This window comes from Eulemur rufifrons, chromosome 27 (genome assembly GCF_041146395.1).
Source record: "Eulemur rufifrons isolate Redbay chromosome 27, OSU_ERuf_1, whole genome shotgun sequence".
Lineage (NCBI taxonomy): Eukaryota > Metazoa > Chordata > Mammalia > Primates > Lemuridae > Eulemur > Eulemur rufifrons.
Window position 1 is genome coordinate 29,106,985 of NC_091009.1, and position 15,455 is coordinate 29,122,439.

Consider the following 15,455-nt stretch of genomic DNA (forward strand, 5'->3'; position numbering starts at 1 on the left):
CACTCTAGCCTGGGCAACAGAGTGAGACTCTGTCTCAAAAAAAAGAAACAAAAAAAAAGCTATATTATATACCCTTTATCTCAGGCCTGGCAAAATCTTTAATATATATATATTTTTAATATATTTTTATTGCCAGTCAAACTTAGCAGTGGGGGGTTGTATACCAACTTTAATGACACTACTGTTAATAAGTTCTGATATGGCAACATCTTTTAAAATAAACATAATTAATTGCGGTTTTAATTCTCTTCTGCCAAAGTGCCTGTCAGCTTGCCAGCTGAAGGACTTTTGTCTACCCAGGTTGCGCACAGCCTGGCAACAAGTTATCACTGTGTACAGAGCTGTCCCGCCTCCACCCTCTAGCTGCTAGCAGGCTTGGGAAGGCTGATTCATGCTTTATTTTCCAGCTGAGACTGACAAGGCAAAGTCACATGTTCTCAAATACTATATGATTGTATTTTTTTTTTTCTCTCTAGAACAACTTCCAAGGTAAGGAAGAATAAAAATTATGTATCCAATGACCAGATGGGGAAGGAGAGACTCATTCAGGAAAGTTTTAATAAATTGTTTTCAAGGGTATGTGGTGTCAGTCAGTGACAAAGTTGAGAGTAGAATGCAAGAGGCTTGGTTTTAAGGCAGATGCTATTATTTTAAAGTATTATTTCTCTTCCATTCATTCAACAAACATTTAATGGGCACCTATTATGTGCCAGTCAATATACTACGTCAGTAGTTCTTACTTTTTGGTCTCAATTACATTCTTAAAAACTATTGAGGACCCCAAAGAACTTTTGTTTATGTGGGTTATATCTATTCATATTTTCTGTTTTAGAATTCACTTGAGCCCAAAGAGTTTGAGGCTGTAGTGCACTGTGATTGCATCTGTGAACAGCCACTGCACTCCAGCCTGGGCAACATAGTGAGACCTCATCTCTAAAAAATAATTAAATTTATTTAAAAATAATAAACTCATTACATGTTACCATAACTAGTATTTTTAAATGAAAAACTGCTTTTCAAAACAAAGCTTAGTGAGAAGAGTGGCATTTTACATTTTTTTTCAAAAGTCTTTAGTATCTGGCTTAATATAAAACAGCTGGAATCGCATATCTATCTGCTTTTGCATTCACTCTGTTGCCAGATCACGCGTCACGTATTCTCTAGAAAACTTTCACTGTACACTCATGAGAAAATGAGTTAGAAAGGAAAATAAAAACTTAGACTCATTGTGAAAATATTTTTGACTTGAAGGACCCTCTGAAAAGGTTTCAAAACAGGATCCTCAGAGGTATTCAGACTATACTTTGGGAACCACTACGCTAGGTATTGGGATACAGCCCTCAAGGACCTTAGGGACCAGCAGGAGAGAACATTTACAGGTATATACAGTGCAATGTGTTAAGTGCTCTAAGAGGGTATAATAATGTAAGTGCTGGGAGGGATCCATTAATCCTGACTGGGAAGGTCAGCAAAGGCTTCAGGGAGAAACTGACATTTGAGTTGGACCTTGAAGCATGAGAAGATATATATAGGAAAGGCGAGGGTTTTCCTGGCCCAGAAACAGCATTAGTAAAGGCATGAAACAAGGAGCACTGATAAATCCAATGTTCCTAAAGCATAACATTCATGAAGAGAAGTGACGGAAGAGGAGGCTGGACGAGTATAGTGGGAGCACAGACTGAATAAAGCCTTTATTCTGCAGGCAATGAGAAACAATTGGAGATTGTAAAGTAGAACAACACAAGAATATTAGCTAATCTTTGTGCTCCTGCTGTGTCTAGGGGAGGCACTTTATTAGGAATTTTAGTTCTCTTACCATTGAAAGAGGAATTATTAGCTTCACTTTACAAATGAAGAAACTGAGGCTTCCAGTAATTAATTTGCATACTTGGATCTCTTTTCTGTTATGAAACTGACTCCAATTATTAATACATTTTTCTGAAGTTCTTAGGATTGAGAAATGAGATATTTCCAGAGATGTGGAGACTAAGATAATAAAGGGTAAACAACAGAAACTGAGGACCTCTTGGCTGCTTAGAAAGAAGTGGCTTGCCAGGCATGGTGTCAGATGCGTGTAGTCCTAGCTACTCCGGAGGCTGAGACAGAGGATCACTTGGGGCCAGGGGCTGGAGGCCAGCCTGGGCAACATAGTCATATCTTGTCTTGGAATAAAAAGAAGTGGCTGTTCCTTGAACATGCCTAATAAAGCAGGAAGAGCAGCTGGTTTCCCCCGGGGTCCCCCAAAATCTTTCTGCTGTCCCTCATGCTCAAAACTGCTACCCTCCAAGTAATAAGGAGTATCTATTAAAAAGTTTTAGCAGAAATAAGGAAATAGGGATGGGGCTGGTGGTGCAATGGATAATGCATCTGACTATGGATCAGAAATAAGGAAATGAACTAACACCAAACTCACAAGAGAGAATCAAACACAGCAATTAAAATTACCAGGCAATTTTTTTTCAAAGGATAATAATCTGTGCTTCCTTCTTGGGTACTGTACCCTGTTGTTCTGTTTGCTCAGGAAGCAATATGAATTGCATGCGTTGCCTGCTGGGAAGCATAAAACAGAGTAAACAGTTACGGGGACTTTTCTTTCTCCCCTGTGACTTCAGCTTGCCCCACAGTGATAGTCTAACAGGGAGGCACCGCTGTAGGGTATGTATGTCAACTGGACGCTGTAAGACCTCAAACCTAGATCTCGGGCAACTCTAAATGGTGATTTAGAAACTCTAAAGCAGAGAGGGTGGGAATGGATAAGAATGATTCATTTTTTCACTTAAGATTCTTTCGGGGCGGGGCACCTGCAATCCTAGCACTCCGGGAGGCCCAGAGGAGATGACTACTTGAGCTCTGGAGTTCGAGACCAGCTTGAGCAACAGCGAGAACCCCACCCCCGCTACTAAAAAAACAAAAAAATTAGCCCGGCGTGGTGGCGTGCGCTCGTGGTTTCAGTTTCTCCGGAGGCTGAAGCAGACGGATCATTTGACCCCAGGAGTTTGAGGTTGCTGTGAGCGATGATGAGACCACTACACTCTAGCTGGGGAGACAGAGAGAGACTCAAAAAAAGGACAAAAAAAAAAAAAAAAAAAAGATTTTTTTCATCCCTGTTATTATTCACTCCAGATGATTTGTGTCTTAACACCAGACGTGTATTTGCACAACGTTGCGCAATTCTTATAAACTAAGATCTCAGGTTTATGGTCTACTTAGCGCTCAACAATACCAGAACCCTGACATATCTAAGTCTAAGGGAAGTGTGCAGTGGACCTTGTCTATCCCCGAATTCGCATCCGGGGATTCAACCAACCACGGATTGAAAATATTCAGAAAAAAATAACACTAATACGAACTAAAAAAATACACTATAACAACTATGGACATAGCACTTGTATTAGGTATTATAAGTAATCTGGGGATAATTTTATTAAAGCATCCGGGAGGATGTGCGTAGGTTATATGCAAATACTACGCCATTTTATATCAGGGATTTGAGCAACTCCGGATTTTGGTATGGGGGGGGGGTCCTAGAACTAATCACCTGCGACTGTATACACCTCCGTGTGTATGAGGCCATTAAAAGGGCTACGAGGAATTCTCAGGTTACCCTGAAACCCTCTCCAACCTTTCCTTTTAACCCAGAAGGCGGTCTCCTAGGAGACCATGGAGAAACGAGCACGCATGCGCACAGCCAGGGCTGGCTGATGCAACCTCCCGCTAGAGTATGGAAGCCGACAGGGACATCTAGGGCGACCAATCGGCTTCCACACGGAAGTGTGCGGAAAGGTCCACCCCCGGGGCTCTGCGAATTACGTTGGGCGGCGCTGGGCTAGTGGCGTAGACGCCTGCCGTCCTTCGTCTCATCCGGTGGCCTGGGGTCCTGCCTCCGCGCTGGCCCCGCGGCCATTTTGGCTTTCGCTTCCAGCCGCGCCGCCTGCCTGCCCAGCCCTTCCGGGTGTCGCGCTTCTCAGGGGCTTTTTAACGGTCCGTCTCTCCGGAAAGATCGCCGCCGTCGCCGCGGGAGGGCTCATATCTATGGTGGTGAGGCCTCTAGCGGACTAGGACACGTCTTTTCCTGCCAGGATGGATGTCGCCTCAGCCGCCGCCTCCTGCGCTGGCCGTCCGGCACTGTGGTCTGCCGCCCGCTGCCCTCTGTGGCTTTTCTGCTGGCCCGGGGATCGGCCTGGAGCACCGACTCCGCCGCTGGGCAAGGCCGAGACTCTGTAGGCCCCCGAGTCCCGTCGACCTCCAACCTACGCGAGAGACTGCCGAGAGAAAGGAGATGGAGCCGGGGACAGGCGGATCGCGGAAACGGTCCGCCCTTTGGGCGGGCTCCCGGTTCTGGCCGCCCTTCTTCTTTCGGCGACCGCAGCCAGGCTCGTCCAGGTTCCCTACACCTCCTGACCCCAAATTGCTTTCCTCTGCCCAGCCCAAGGCTCGGACCAGCTACTGGACGAAGCTACTTTCCCAGCTCCTTGCGCCGCTCCCCGGCTTGCTTCAGAAGCTGCTGATTTGGAGCCAAATCCAGATCATTGGGATGATTCCGACCAGATGGCTAGATTTTGCTGGAGGCTTCAGCGCTCTGAAAGCCCTGAAGGGACGGGAGGAAGCCGCCGGCCCCACAGCGCAGAAGTCTTTGGGTTCGCGGCGGCTCGATTCCTCGGACTACTCGGTGGCCAGTCCCTTTCACTGGCTAGAGGAGGGGATCCACTGGCACTGCTCGTCCCCAGACCTAGAATTGGAGCTTACAGCCAAGGGAAGTGCTTTGGACCCTGCAGCACATGTGTTTTTCTTAGAGCAGCAGCGGTGGAAAGTGCAGCTGTTGCCCAGGAGCCTTCACTCCCGTCTGTACTCTGACCCGGGACTTGGCCTTTCGCCCTCCGGGCCTCTAAACATTCAGCGCTTAGGCAATTTCAACGTAGTCTCCTGTCTGCCGAGCTCCACCTACCTGGACTGCCTGCCGCAGCCAGAGCTCAGCTATCAGACCAGCGTTGGAAATGGCCAGCTAGTTGATTGCCAGGCACTGACCCCGGAGAGCAGCTGCCTGATTGAGGACGATTGTCACCCGCAGCCACTGAGTGCGGAGGTCTCTCCAGCCTCATGGCAGGGATGCCCACCTCTTTCTAGAGAAGGCCTGCCAGAAATTCACCATCTTCGCATGAAACGGCTGGAATTCCTCCAGCAGGCCAGCAAGGGGCAAGAGTTACCCACCCCTGACCAAGATAATGGCTACCACAGCCTGGAGGAGGAACACAACCTCCGGAAGGATCTGAAACACTGCGGAGATGACCCAACACAGTTTGTTCCCCCTGCTGGAGCCATTCCTGGAAGCATCCGGGAACCTACTGAAGAAAAAATAGAATTGTTGACTAAAGAGATTCCACAGGCCTTGGAAAAACAGGACCCTTCGGAGAGCCGTCCATCTTCTGAGGTATCTATGGAAAAAGAGCGTAGAGAGGACCAAATAAGTGTAGTTGAAGACCTTCCCCTTTCTGCCAGACCAGCTTGTAGTAACAGATTGATAGATTATATTTTGGGAGGTGCATCCAGTGACCTGGAAACAAGTTCTGATTCTGAAGGTGAGGATTGGGATGAGGAAGCTGAGGATGATGGTTTTGATAGTGATAACTCACTGTCAGAATCAGACCTTGAACAAGACTCTGAAGGGCTTCACCTTTGGAACTCTTTCTACAGTGTAGATCCTTATAATCCCCAAAACTTTACGGCAACAATTCAGACTGCTGCCAGAATCGTTCCTGAAGACGCTTCTGAGTCAGAGAAGGATTTGTCTGATAAATCTGATTTAGAGAATTCCTCCCAGACTGGAAGCCTTTCTGAGACCTCTCACCATAGTTCTGAGGAGGAAGATGATTGGGAATCTAGTGCAGATGAAGCAGAGAGTCTCAAACTGTGGAACTCTTTCTGTAATTCTGATGACCCCTACAACCTTTTAAATTTTAAGGCTCCTTTTCAAACATCTGGGAGAAACCAGAAAGGCTGTCATGACTCAAAGAGACCGTCTGAGTCCATTGTGGCCATTTCTGAGTGTCACACCTTACTTTCTTGTAAGGTGCAACTGTTAGGGAGCCAAGAAAGTGGATGCCCAGACTTGGTACAGCGTGAGGTTCTTTCTGGAGAAAGACACACGCATATCAAAAGAAAAAAGGTTTGTTTCTTTTAACATGTCTGATAATGCTGACTTTTCGTACAGTTAAATATAGCAGCATGACTTTGTTTTGGAGCTGTAATAGTACATGTTTTTGAGGAAGGCCTCTAAGCTCATATACTTGGATAGTGAAATGTTTAATGTTTAAGTGACCCTTCCTCTTCTCACTTCCTCTTCAACCCCCCCTCCTTGCAAATACATAGTTCCTGTCCAAAATGAAAACGAAAATGCCATTGTATAGGTGTTACCAGGAAAGTGCGTTTTATTTGGGTTGGTAGCTCTGGGCTGTTTTCCTATTAGCTTCAACTTCTCACACTTTTTAAAGGAACAGAAATATTAAACCTTGTGTATACATTAATTTTTCTAGAGACTGAGGACCAGGTACGGCGGTTCATATCTGTAATCCTAGCACTTAGGGAGGATGAGGCCTGAGGCCCGAGGATTGCTTAAGGCCAGGAGTTCGAGACCAGCCTGGGCAATAGTAAGATCCCCATCTCTACAGAAAATACAAAAATTAGCTGGGTGTGGTGGTATGCACCTGTAGTCCCAGCTGCTCAGTAGGCTGAGCCAGGAGGATTGCTTGAGCCCAGGAGTTGATGATGCCAGAGAAAAAAAAATCTTTTTTCTGGAGATTGAGAAAGTCGTGTTACAGCCTTAGAGTTTTAAAACAATTTTAAATAGGTTGTTTGCAAACACTTAATATTTTATTTGCATAACAGTGTCTTCATTCCTGTCCCTTAGAACTTAAGAGGATGATGATACCAAGTAGGAAGTCATATTTATCTGATTGTTTGCCATGAAAGAAAATACTAATTTTAGTGTCAAAAACTTTTTGACATTACATGGTTTTGATTGATAGTCAAGAACAACACAGAAAGTGGTATTGCCTTTTCTTAGGAATGCAATACTAGTTTTCAGTGGCCAGCTACAGGTTAATAATCGTAATAAACAATGATGGCCACGTAGTTGGTTTACCTTGAGTAGTTGCTTCCTATTCCCAGGCTAGTCTTAACTTTATGGGGTGTTTTACTCTTTCATTACATTATCAGGTTAACCTTATTTTGGGAGTCTTTTGTATTGCTTTATTTTTCTTTGTTATTTATTGAGTTAAAGTTATTAATCGGAAAGAAATTCCCCCAAAACTCAAAGGTGTCTTTTATTGTACAGGGAAAGTTTCTTTAGTTTGCTATACTTTTATTTGGAAAGAGAAGGGAGTGAGTGAGTTATTGTTGACCTCAGATTCTGTAGCATTGGGGAGTTTCAAGTGGACAGTACCATAATATATTGGCTCTAAATGGCCAGCTTAATATTTTGAAACTATCCCTGGGGTAGAAAATATCTCTAAATGGTGGTAATCTTGTGTATTACCTGTAAGAAGCTGAATAAGTCATGATAAAAATTAAATTTTAGTTCACACTTCATAAATACCATGGTAAAAGAGCTTTTCTCTCCTAGCACTCTGGGAGGCCGAGGCCGGTGGATTGTTTGAGCTCAGGAGTTCGAGACGAGCCTGAGCAAGAGTGAGACCCTGTCTCTACTAATTTCTTTCTAGAAAGAAATTAGCCAAACAACTAAATATATACAAAAAATTAGCCGGGCATGGTGGTGCATGCCTGTAGTCCCAGCTACTCGGGAGGCTGAGGCATAAGGATCACTTGAGCCCAGGAGTTTGAGGTTGCTGTGAGCTAGACTGACGCCACGGCACTCACTCTAGCCTGGGCAACAGAGTGAGACTCTGTCTCAAAAAAAAAAAAAAAAAGCTTTTCTCTGTCCTTTTAAGAGGCCCCTTACGAAATGACCTATTTAGAGTGAATAGGTAAGAAACAAAGTGGGGCAATGGAATGAGCACCTGGCATCTGGAGACCTGTGTTCTTTACTCCTGAGGGCTAAGGCCGAGGGATTGGTAAGACAGCCGGACTTCCAAATCTGGCTGGGAAGTTACTTGACTTTTATGGCCTCGAATCACTGATTTATCTGATGGGAATAATAATATCTGTTGACAAGTTATTGCAAGATTTACATGAGATGAGTAAATAAAACTCATAATTCATTGCCTTACCTTTAAACAATAGCTCTTATTGTTCGGGGACCTCAGGCCAGTCTCATGTCTCATTTTAGCTTGCTCATGGAGTAAAATGAAATGAGCAGGATAGATGAGACTGTTGACTGTGAACTAGAAGCAAAACTTACAAAAGGTTATGTCTAAATATGATAGTGGCTGGCCTCGGTGGCTCACGCCTGTAATCCTAGCACTCTGGGAGGCCGAGGCGGGAGGATTGCTTGAGCTCAGGAGTTTGAGACCAGCCTGAGCAAGAGCAAGACCCTGTCTCTACTAAAAATAGAAAAAATTAGCTGGGCGTGGTGGCAGATGCCTGTAGTCCCAGCTACTCGGGAGGCTGAGGCAGGAGGATCGCTTGAGCCCAGGAGTTTGAGGTTGCTGTGAGCTAGGCTGACACCACGGCACTCTAGCCCGGGCAACAGAGTGAGACTCTGTCTCAAAATAAATAAATAAATAAATAGGAAGGGAGGGAGGAAGAAGAAAGAAAGATGGTGTTTTGTGACAGCCTTTGACTAACTTGCGATTCTTTAGGTATGTGGGCATAATGGGCGGTGCCTGATTCTTAGAATGAGGCTTTCAGCTCTAGGAGTTAAAATACTTTCTTTGTGGCACAATAGTGTGGACTGTGGGGCCAGTATTTGAATCCTGATTACGTCACTAAGCGCTGTGTGATTTGGACAAGTCAGTTAACTTTTCTTCCTCTGTTTTCTTATCTGTGTAATGGGGATGATAATAGTTCATACCTCAGAGGATTGATGTGAGGAATAAATGAGGTAAAAATTGTAAAGCTCTTTGAAAAGAGCCTGGCATATGGTAAAGCCTGCATGAATTTTTATTTGTCTTAATGATACAACGAATAAGTAATATTCAAGACTAGAATGCAATATCTAGTAAGGTGTTACATACCTGCTAATTGTCCTCAGGGGCATTCCTTGGCCTGATGTAAAGAGAATGAAAGTAGTAGGCCGCGGTGGGATTAGCTGATGTAACTCCTTAACATACTTTAAAGCAAGTATTTACTTTTGGAGTTTGATACCTTAGAAAGAAACTTCTTTATTAGAAATTAAGTAGGGACTAAGTACTAATAAGTAGAAATTGTCACTCATTGCATGTCATGTATATTTTAATATTCACAATTTCATGTATATATAGTGATAGCATATTGAATACAAAGAGGTTTTTTTATTTTACCTGCAAAGTCTCTTATAGTAACAGCCTAAAGATTTTAATTTTGCTGTACTTTTTGTTTACTAAGTTACTTTCTCATCTCTATTCTGATTACCAAAGTAATAATAAAAAATAGTACTATGTGTGTGTATATATATATATATGTATGATTCAAAAATTGGAAATCACTGAAAAGTGAAAAATTTTTTAAAAAGGAAAAAGGAAGAATAGAAATAAACAAAAATATTGTTAAAGCCTTTGTGCTATGATAAAAACATTGACTTCCAGGGATATAGTGGTTATTTTCTGAACTATTTTGTTCTATCATTTTATGGGAAGAATATTACAGAACTATATTTCCCTAAGGATTAAAAAGTAGCAGGAATTGGCCGGGCGCGGTGGCTCACGCCTGTAATCCTAGCACTCTGAGAGGCCGAGGTGGGCGGATCGTTTGAGCTCAGGAGTTCGAGACCAGCCTGAGCAAGAGCGAGACTCCATCTCTACTAAAAATAGAAAGAAATTATATGGACAGCTAAAAATATATATAGAAAAAATTAGCCGGGCATGGTGGTGCATGCCTGTAGTCCCAGCTACTCGGGAGGCTGAGACAGGAGGATCGCTTGAGCTCAGGGGTTTGAGGTTGCTGTGAGCTAGGCTGACGCCACGGCACTCACTCTAGCCTGGGCAACAGAGTGAGACTCTGTCTCAAAAAAAAAAAAAAAAAAAGTAGCAGGAATTAATAGCAAGAAAATTTCAGTTCATCTGGATTAATTTTATTAATACCAGAAGGCCTAGGGCTGGGGTGAGGGGACTACGCGTATGTGTAAATATATATGTATGTGTATAGACACATGCGAGATATATCTACACATATATAAGACCTATATCTACATATACATAATGAAAGATTCAAGTGGCATTTTTTCACTGTTTTACTCAAATGCCATCTAGTCAGGATTTTTTCTTTTTCTTATTTTTAACTTCAGGTATAGTTGAGACCAAATATCTCTGTAAGATATTCTGTATTCTGAAAGAATTAGTAGCATAAGGGTTATTGACCTCAATGCCAATTGTAAGATCCTAGGGAATGACTAAAATTAGTCTTTGTCTTTATAGGTAACCTTCCTTGAAGAAGTTACTGAGTATTATATAAGTGGTGATGAGGATCGCAAAGGACCGTGGGAAGAATTTGCAAGGGATGGATGCAGGTTCCAGAAACGAATTCAAGAAACAGAAGATGCTATTGGATATTGCTTGACATTTGAGCACAGAGAAAGAATGTTTAATAGACTCCAGGGAACATGCTTCAAAGGACTTTATGTTTTCCAGCAATGTTAAGATGAATTGACAGCCTGTAGCTCTAGCATACACTACCTCTTACTTGAGAGGTTTCTTTTAAAAACAAATATTGGCAGCTGTCCTTTGACCTTTTTTTTAGAGGAAATGTAACTTGGAACCAGTGGTCTAGTTTAATTTTTTTTTTTTTTTTTTTGCAACATATCCCGCTTAGAAACATTCAGGTCTGAAGCCAGGCCTGATAATGAAGGAAGAGATAGTATGGCTTCTAATCTTCCTTTTCTTGATTTAGTTGGATGCATTTTTAAATGACCTTTGCTTGCTTGAGGTAAAAAAGGGACCTTTTGGAGTTGTCATTTTGCACTTTCAAAACTCATTTTCTTGGGAAACAATATTTATAGGGCTTAAAGCCCTAAAAACTTTGGGCTCTTGTTTCTTTCCCAACATTCTGAAATTAATGGCCTTCTGTATTTTTTAATTTCAGTCATTTGGCCTGTCTGTCTTAAGGCTAAAAAAGAATCTTGTATATGCTACCAACTTAAAGTACTTTATCTTGTGTCACTTTTTTTTCTTGTAAAAATGAGTTTGGTTGAAAATGTGTGGTAAATTTTTATTTCTTTGTTAGGTTCTACCTAGGATACTTCGAAGGACTGCCACAAAATCTACACGTGCGGTGCTCTCTGCTACTTTGGGAAAACTGCATCTTTCTGCCAAATTGTAACATCTAATATATTTAATTTCTGTGGAAGCTATTCTTTGGAGAAGGTTCTGTATATGTTGTAGTTCCCAGTTGAATGTATTTCTTTGTATCTTATAACAGGTAGAAATTGCAAAACACTCTAGAAAGTAATAATTGGATCATAGACATTTATTTTTTAAACTTAAAAGCCTAGTATTTTCGTAGGAAGATGATAGGAGACATCTCAGAGTAATTTGGTTTTGTTGTGTGTGCTCTCAACAGAAAACCAGTGTTATTAATATCATCTTGCCTCAGCACTGTCACTTTTGAAACCTGTCAGGATGACACTGTAAACTTGGAAATGGGCAGTTCTGAATTTTCAAGTTTGAAATGTAAAATATACACCTAAGTCAACATCTGGGTTTATTGTGTTCTACTATTTTAATAATGAGAGAAGTAATGGCAAGGCCTATACTTTCAGGAAAGGATAGAATTATAGATTTAACAATTAGGAAGTCTTAACTTTAGCCCAAAGTTTACTTTTGAATCAAAGTCTTTGCATTGACTAGTTGTGTTTGGTTTATTTAATTAGCTTTACATGACTGCATCTGTTAGTTTGAGGGGTTGTCAACCAGTTCTTTCATGGTCTTTTTACTCCACGTGCCTCCCGTCACAGATAATGGAAAACATAAGTAGAATAGATGACCTCTTAATTTTGAGTTTTTCACTGCGGGGATGAGTTTTTCAACAGAAGTGCTTGTAGGGTTACTACCTCAGTTTGTAATCTACCTGATCATTATTTTATTTCTATCTGGTTTGCTCTAAGAACTGCCTCCAGTGTTCATTCATACAAAAGCATACTGAGCGTGCATCCCGTAAAAGTTGGTCAAACTTTTGTAGAACCCATATTCTGTGTGTTTCATGTACTTCCACTTTTGATAATCACAGGGAATGCATTTACAGAGTCTGGTGTAATACCATGAAAACAGGCTAGTTTCAAAGCATCAGCTATGTCAGGTGGAAAGCAAGCATCATTTGCCTTGAGAAAAAGGCTTTTGTTTTTTGAGACGGGGTCTCACTCTGTTACCCAGGCTAGAGTGCAGTTGATACCATCATAGCTCACTGCAACCTTAAACCCCTGGGCTCAAGCAATCCTCCTGTCCCAGCTTCCTGAGTAGCTGGGCCTGCAGGCGTGTGCCACCACACCTGGCTAATTTTTAAATTTTTTGGAGAGATGGGGTCTTGCTCTTGCTCAGGATGGTCATGAACTCCTGGCCTCAAGTAATCTTCCTGCCTCAGCGTCCCAGAGTGCTAGGATTACAGGCGTGAGCCACTGTGCCTGGCCAAAAAAAAAAAAAAAAGCCTTTTGAAAATATAGGCATTCTTTTAAAACCGGATGGAAGTATACTATTTTATTTCAGACACTTAGATTGTGTTTTGTGTCTGAAATCTGGCACCTGTGTATTTGAAAATAATGGGACATCTTTCATTGGATTTTGGAAAATTTGTACCCCATGGTATTCCAAACTCACCACCAAATAAGTAAAAGCTTGGTTAAGAATTCTTCCATATACTGCCCTCCTTGAGAAGAAGTGATCAGATGGTGATGAGAAAGACAGAAAGGACTATTTTAAAATTGGACTGAAGGATACAAACAAAATTCTTGTTAGTTTCATCCCAATTCTAGTTGTTAAAACAAATTAAACCCCCACAGTCTTACAAAGAAAATCCCTGGAGGTTTTAATTAAACAATTTTACACATTTGAAGTCCTGTAATGGTGCTTTCAGTGTCAATGTAGCATGTGAAAGGCTTTGTACAGACAGGTAGAATTTCCATTTCTGAGTGGTGAACTGTGATAACACCTCTTCATCTTTAACTTGAAAACTATCAGATTTTATTTTTTTATAATTTAAGGAAGGTGACATCAGGGCACAAGACTTCTAAATTGGCTTCTACAGATCCAACGATTTCAATAGTTTGAAATTTTATAGCTAAAATTGTATTTGTGTATATAACTGTTAACTAATCTGTAAATTGTAATAAACATTTGCAATTATTAAATGTTAAGTGATACTTTGGTTCAACCTTATATCATGTTTCATGGTATTTTACATTGGTTTTGGAATTACTGAACAGGATTTTCAGAATTAGACCAGGCAATTTAGAGGTGCTGGACAAATTTCTGTGGTTTAAAAAGGTTATGTGACATATAAATTACACCTCAGCTAATTGAAGGGGGGGAATGGTAGGGAGATAAATATTATAATTGCAAACCACATTTCAGAAATAGAAAAATTAGCTTCTTGGAGTAGGAAAGGCCCTTCTAAGAGACTGAGAATTAAATTCTATAATTGGCCCCAGCCATCCAGTTCTGCTGTGAAGCAAACAGTAAAATAAACACAGTATTCATAGAAGCAGTAAAATTCATATGCTGGGCTTAGCCTAGTGTTTCACCTAAGTACCAAGGAAATCTCTATTTTGTGCATTTTTGTGGATGATGATAATCGTGGTATTGTAAATCGTGATGTTCTTCCATTTACAAAATTGAGTAAATGTGATGGTAACATCAGAACAAAACAAACTTTTTACCTTGGAAAAAAGACAATTTGAGTTACAGCAAGCCTATTAATGGATTAAGGAGTAAATAGCATTTTAAATTCAGGCATTTGGATCCTCACAGCTAACAAATAAAAGTTATTAAAGATATATTTCTGAACTGAAAAGAAAAGCTAACATTTTATTTGCAGTTAATGTTTAGTACAAATTGAATTGATAACCCCAGGTTATAATTTTATTTCTAGGGGTTAATTGAAGCATTTTTAGCATTCTCTCCCCAAGAATACATGAAAATAGCATTCATACTAAGCCAGATTTATTGCTATGCTTACCCTGATATCCCATAGAAATTGTGCTATTTTTCTTTCCTACTTTAATAGAAAGTTTAAAGCAAATATTTAATTGCTGACCTGAAATTTTGATAATTTGGGAATTTGGTGGTCTCAGGCAGACTTCCTTTGGACTCTGTACCTTTCTAAAATAAAAATAGGCCAGGCGTGGTGGCTCACACCTATAATCCTAGCACTCTGGGAGGCTGAGGCAGGTGGATCGCTCAAGGTCAGGAGTTTGAGACCAGCCTGACCAAGAGCAAGACCCCGTCTCTACTAAAAATAGGAAGAAATGATCTGGACAGCTAAGAATATATAGAAAAAATTAGCCGGGCTTGGTGGCACATGCCTGTAGTCCCAGCTACTCGGGAGGCTGAGGCAGGAGGATGGCTTAAGCCCAGGAGTTTGAGGTTGCTGTGAGCTAGGGTGACGTCACAGCACTCAACTCTAGCCCGGGCAACAGAGCGAGACTCTGTCACAAAAAAAAAATAAAAATGGAAATACTTTCACTTTTTTCTCATAAAAATGCATGCTATTTATAAAAGTATTTAATACAAAGATATACAAAAGCATTCTTTGTACATTAAAAAAAAAATGCTTCCCAAGGTGCTTTTTTTGAGCTGAGAGACTTAATTTCTTTTTATCTAGAAAAAGAGGTTTTGGTATTTTCTTAACTGATTATTACACAAATCTTAGCCGTTTGGAATCTTTCTACATTGGTAATTTGCATTCTTTCCTTATGAACTTAGTTAAATGTTTTGTGATCAATACAAAACAGTCTTTTCATTCCTGGATTTGCTCCAGCGAGACTTAAGTTTTTGTTGGTCAATTATGACCGTAAAATACAGAGGCAGCACGATATTGAGATAGATAACATAATAGGGTGCATAGATCTCTTCTGCCCCTGCTCACTCTGAGTATCCATCAAGCAAGAGCTATGATGCTTTCGACTAATGTGTTTCAGTGACAGGTTTAACATCGGAATTCACAGAGAAGTCATTCTTCACATGGGATAGAGAAAGCGGTTGAGGGTAGGGAGGTTATGTATTACTATGTAAGCAATTTCAGTTACATCAGTGTTTACCACTCAGACTCCTTCGTCTCGCCAGGGAAAGAAAGGGGAAACTAGGTTTGTGGGAAGTAGGTTGCTTGACCCATGGGAGGATACCCTAGAGATTTAATGAGACTAAGAATCTATTTACCAC

The 15,455-nt window shown here is 41.2% G+C and overlaps 1 protein-coding gene across 2 annotated transcripts; it reads left to right on the forward strand.

The window, feature by feature from the left end:
• Positions 1-3,125: 3,125 nt before the first annotated feature.
• On the forward strand, positions 3,126-13,431 carry PPP1R15B (protein phosphatase 1 regulatory subunit 15B). Of its 2 annotated transcripts, none has more exons than XM_069459281.1 (2): positions 3,126-6,163; positions 10,506-13,431. In XM_069459281.1, exons 1-2 carry the CDS (start codon positions 4,085-4,087, stop codon positions 10,725-10,727), a joined length of 2,301 nt encoding a protein of 766 aa, XP_069315382.1. In that variant the 5' UTR covers positions 3,126-4,084; the 3' UTR covers positions 10,728-13,431. The 2 variants fall into 2 exon arrangements, with proteins under 2 accessions (XP_069315382.1, XP_069315383.1); XM_069459282.1 differs by having other exon boundaries at positions 3,401-5,428; positions 10,506-13,430.
• Positions 13,432-15,455: the final 2,024 nt, after the last annotated feature.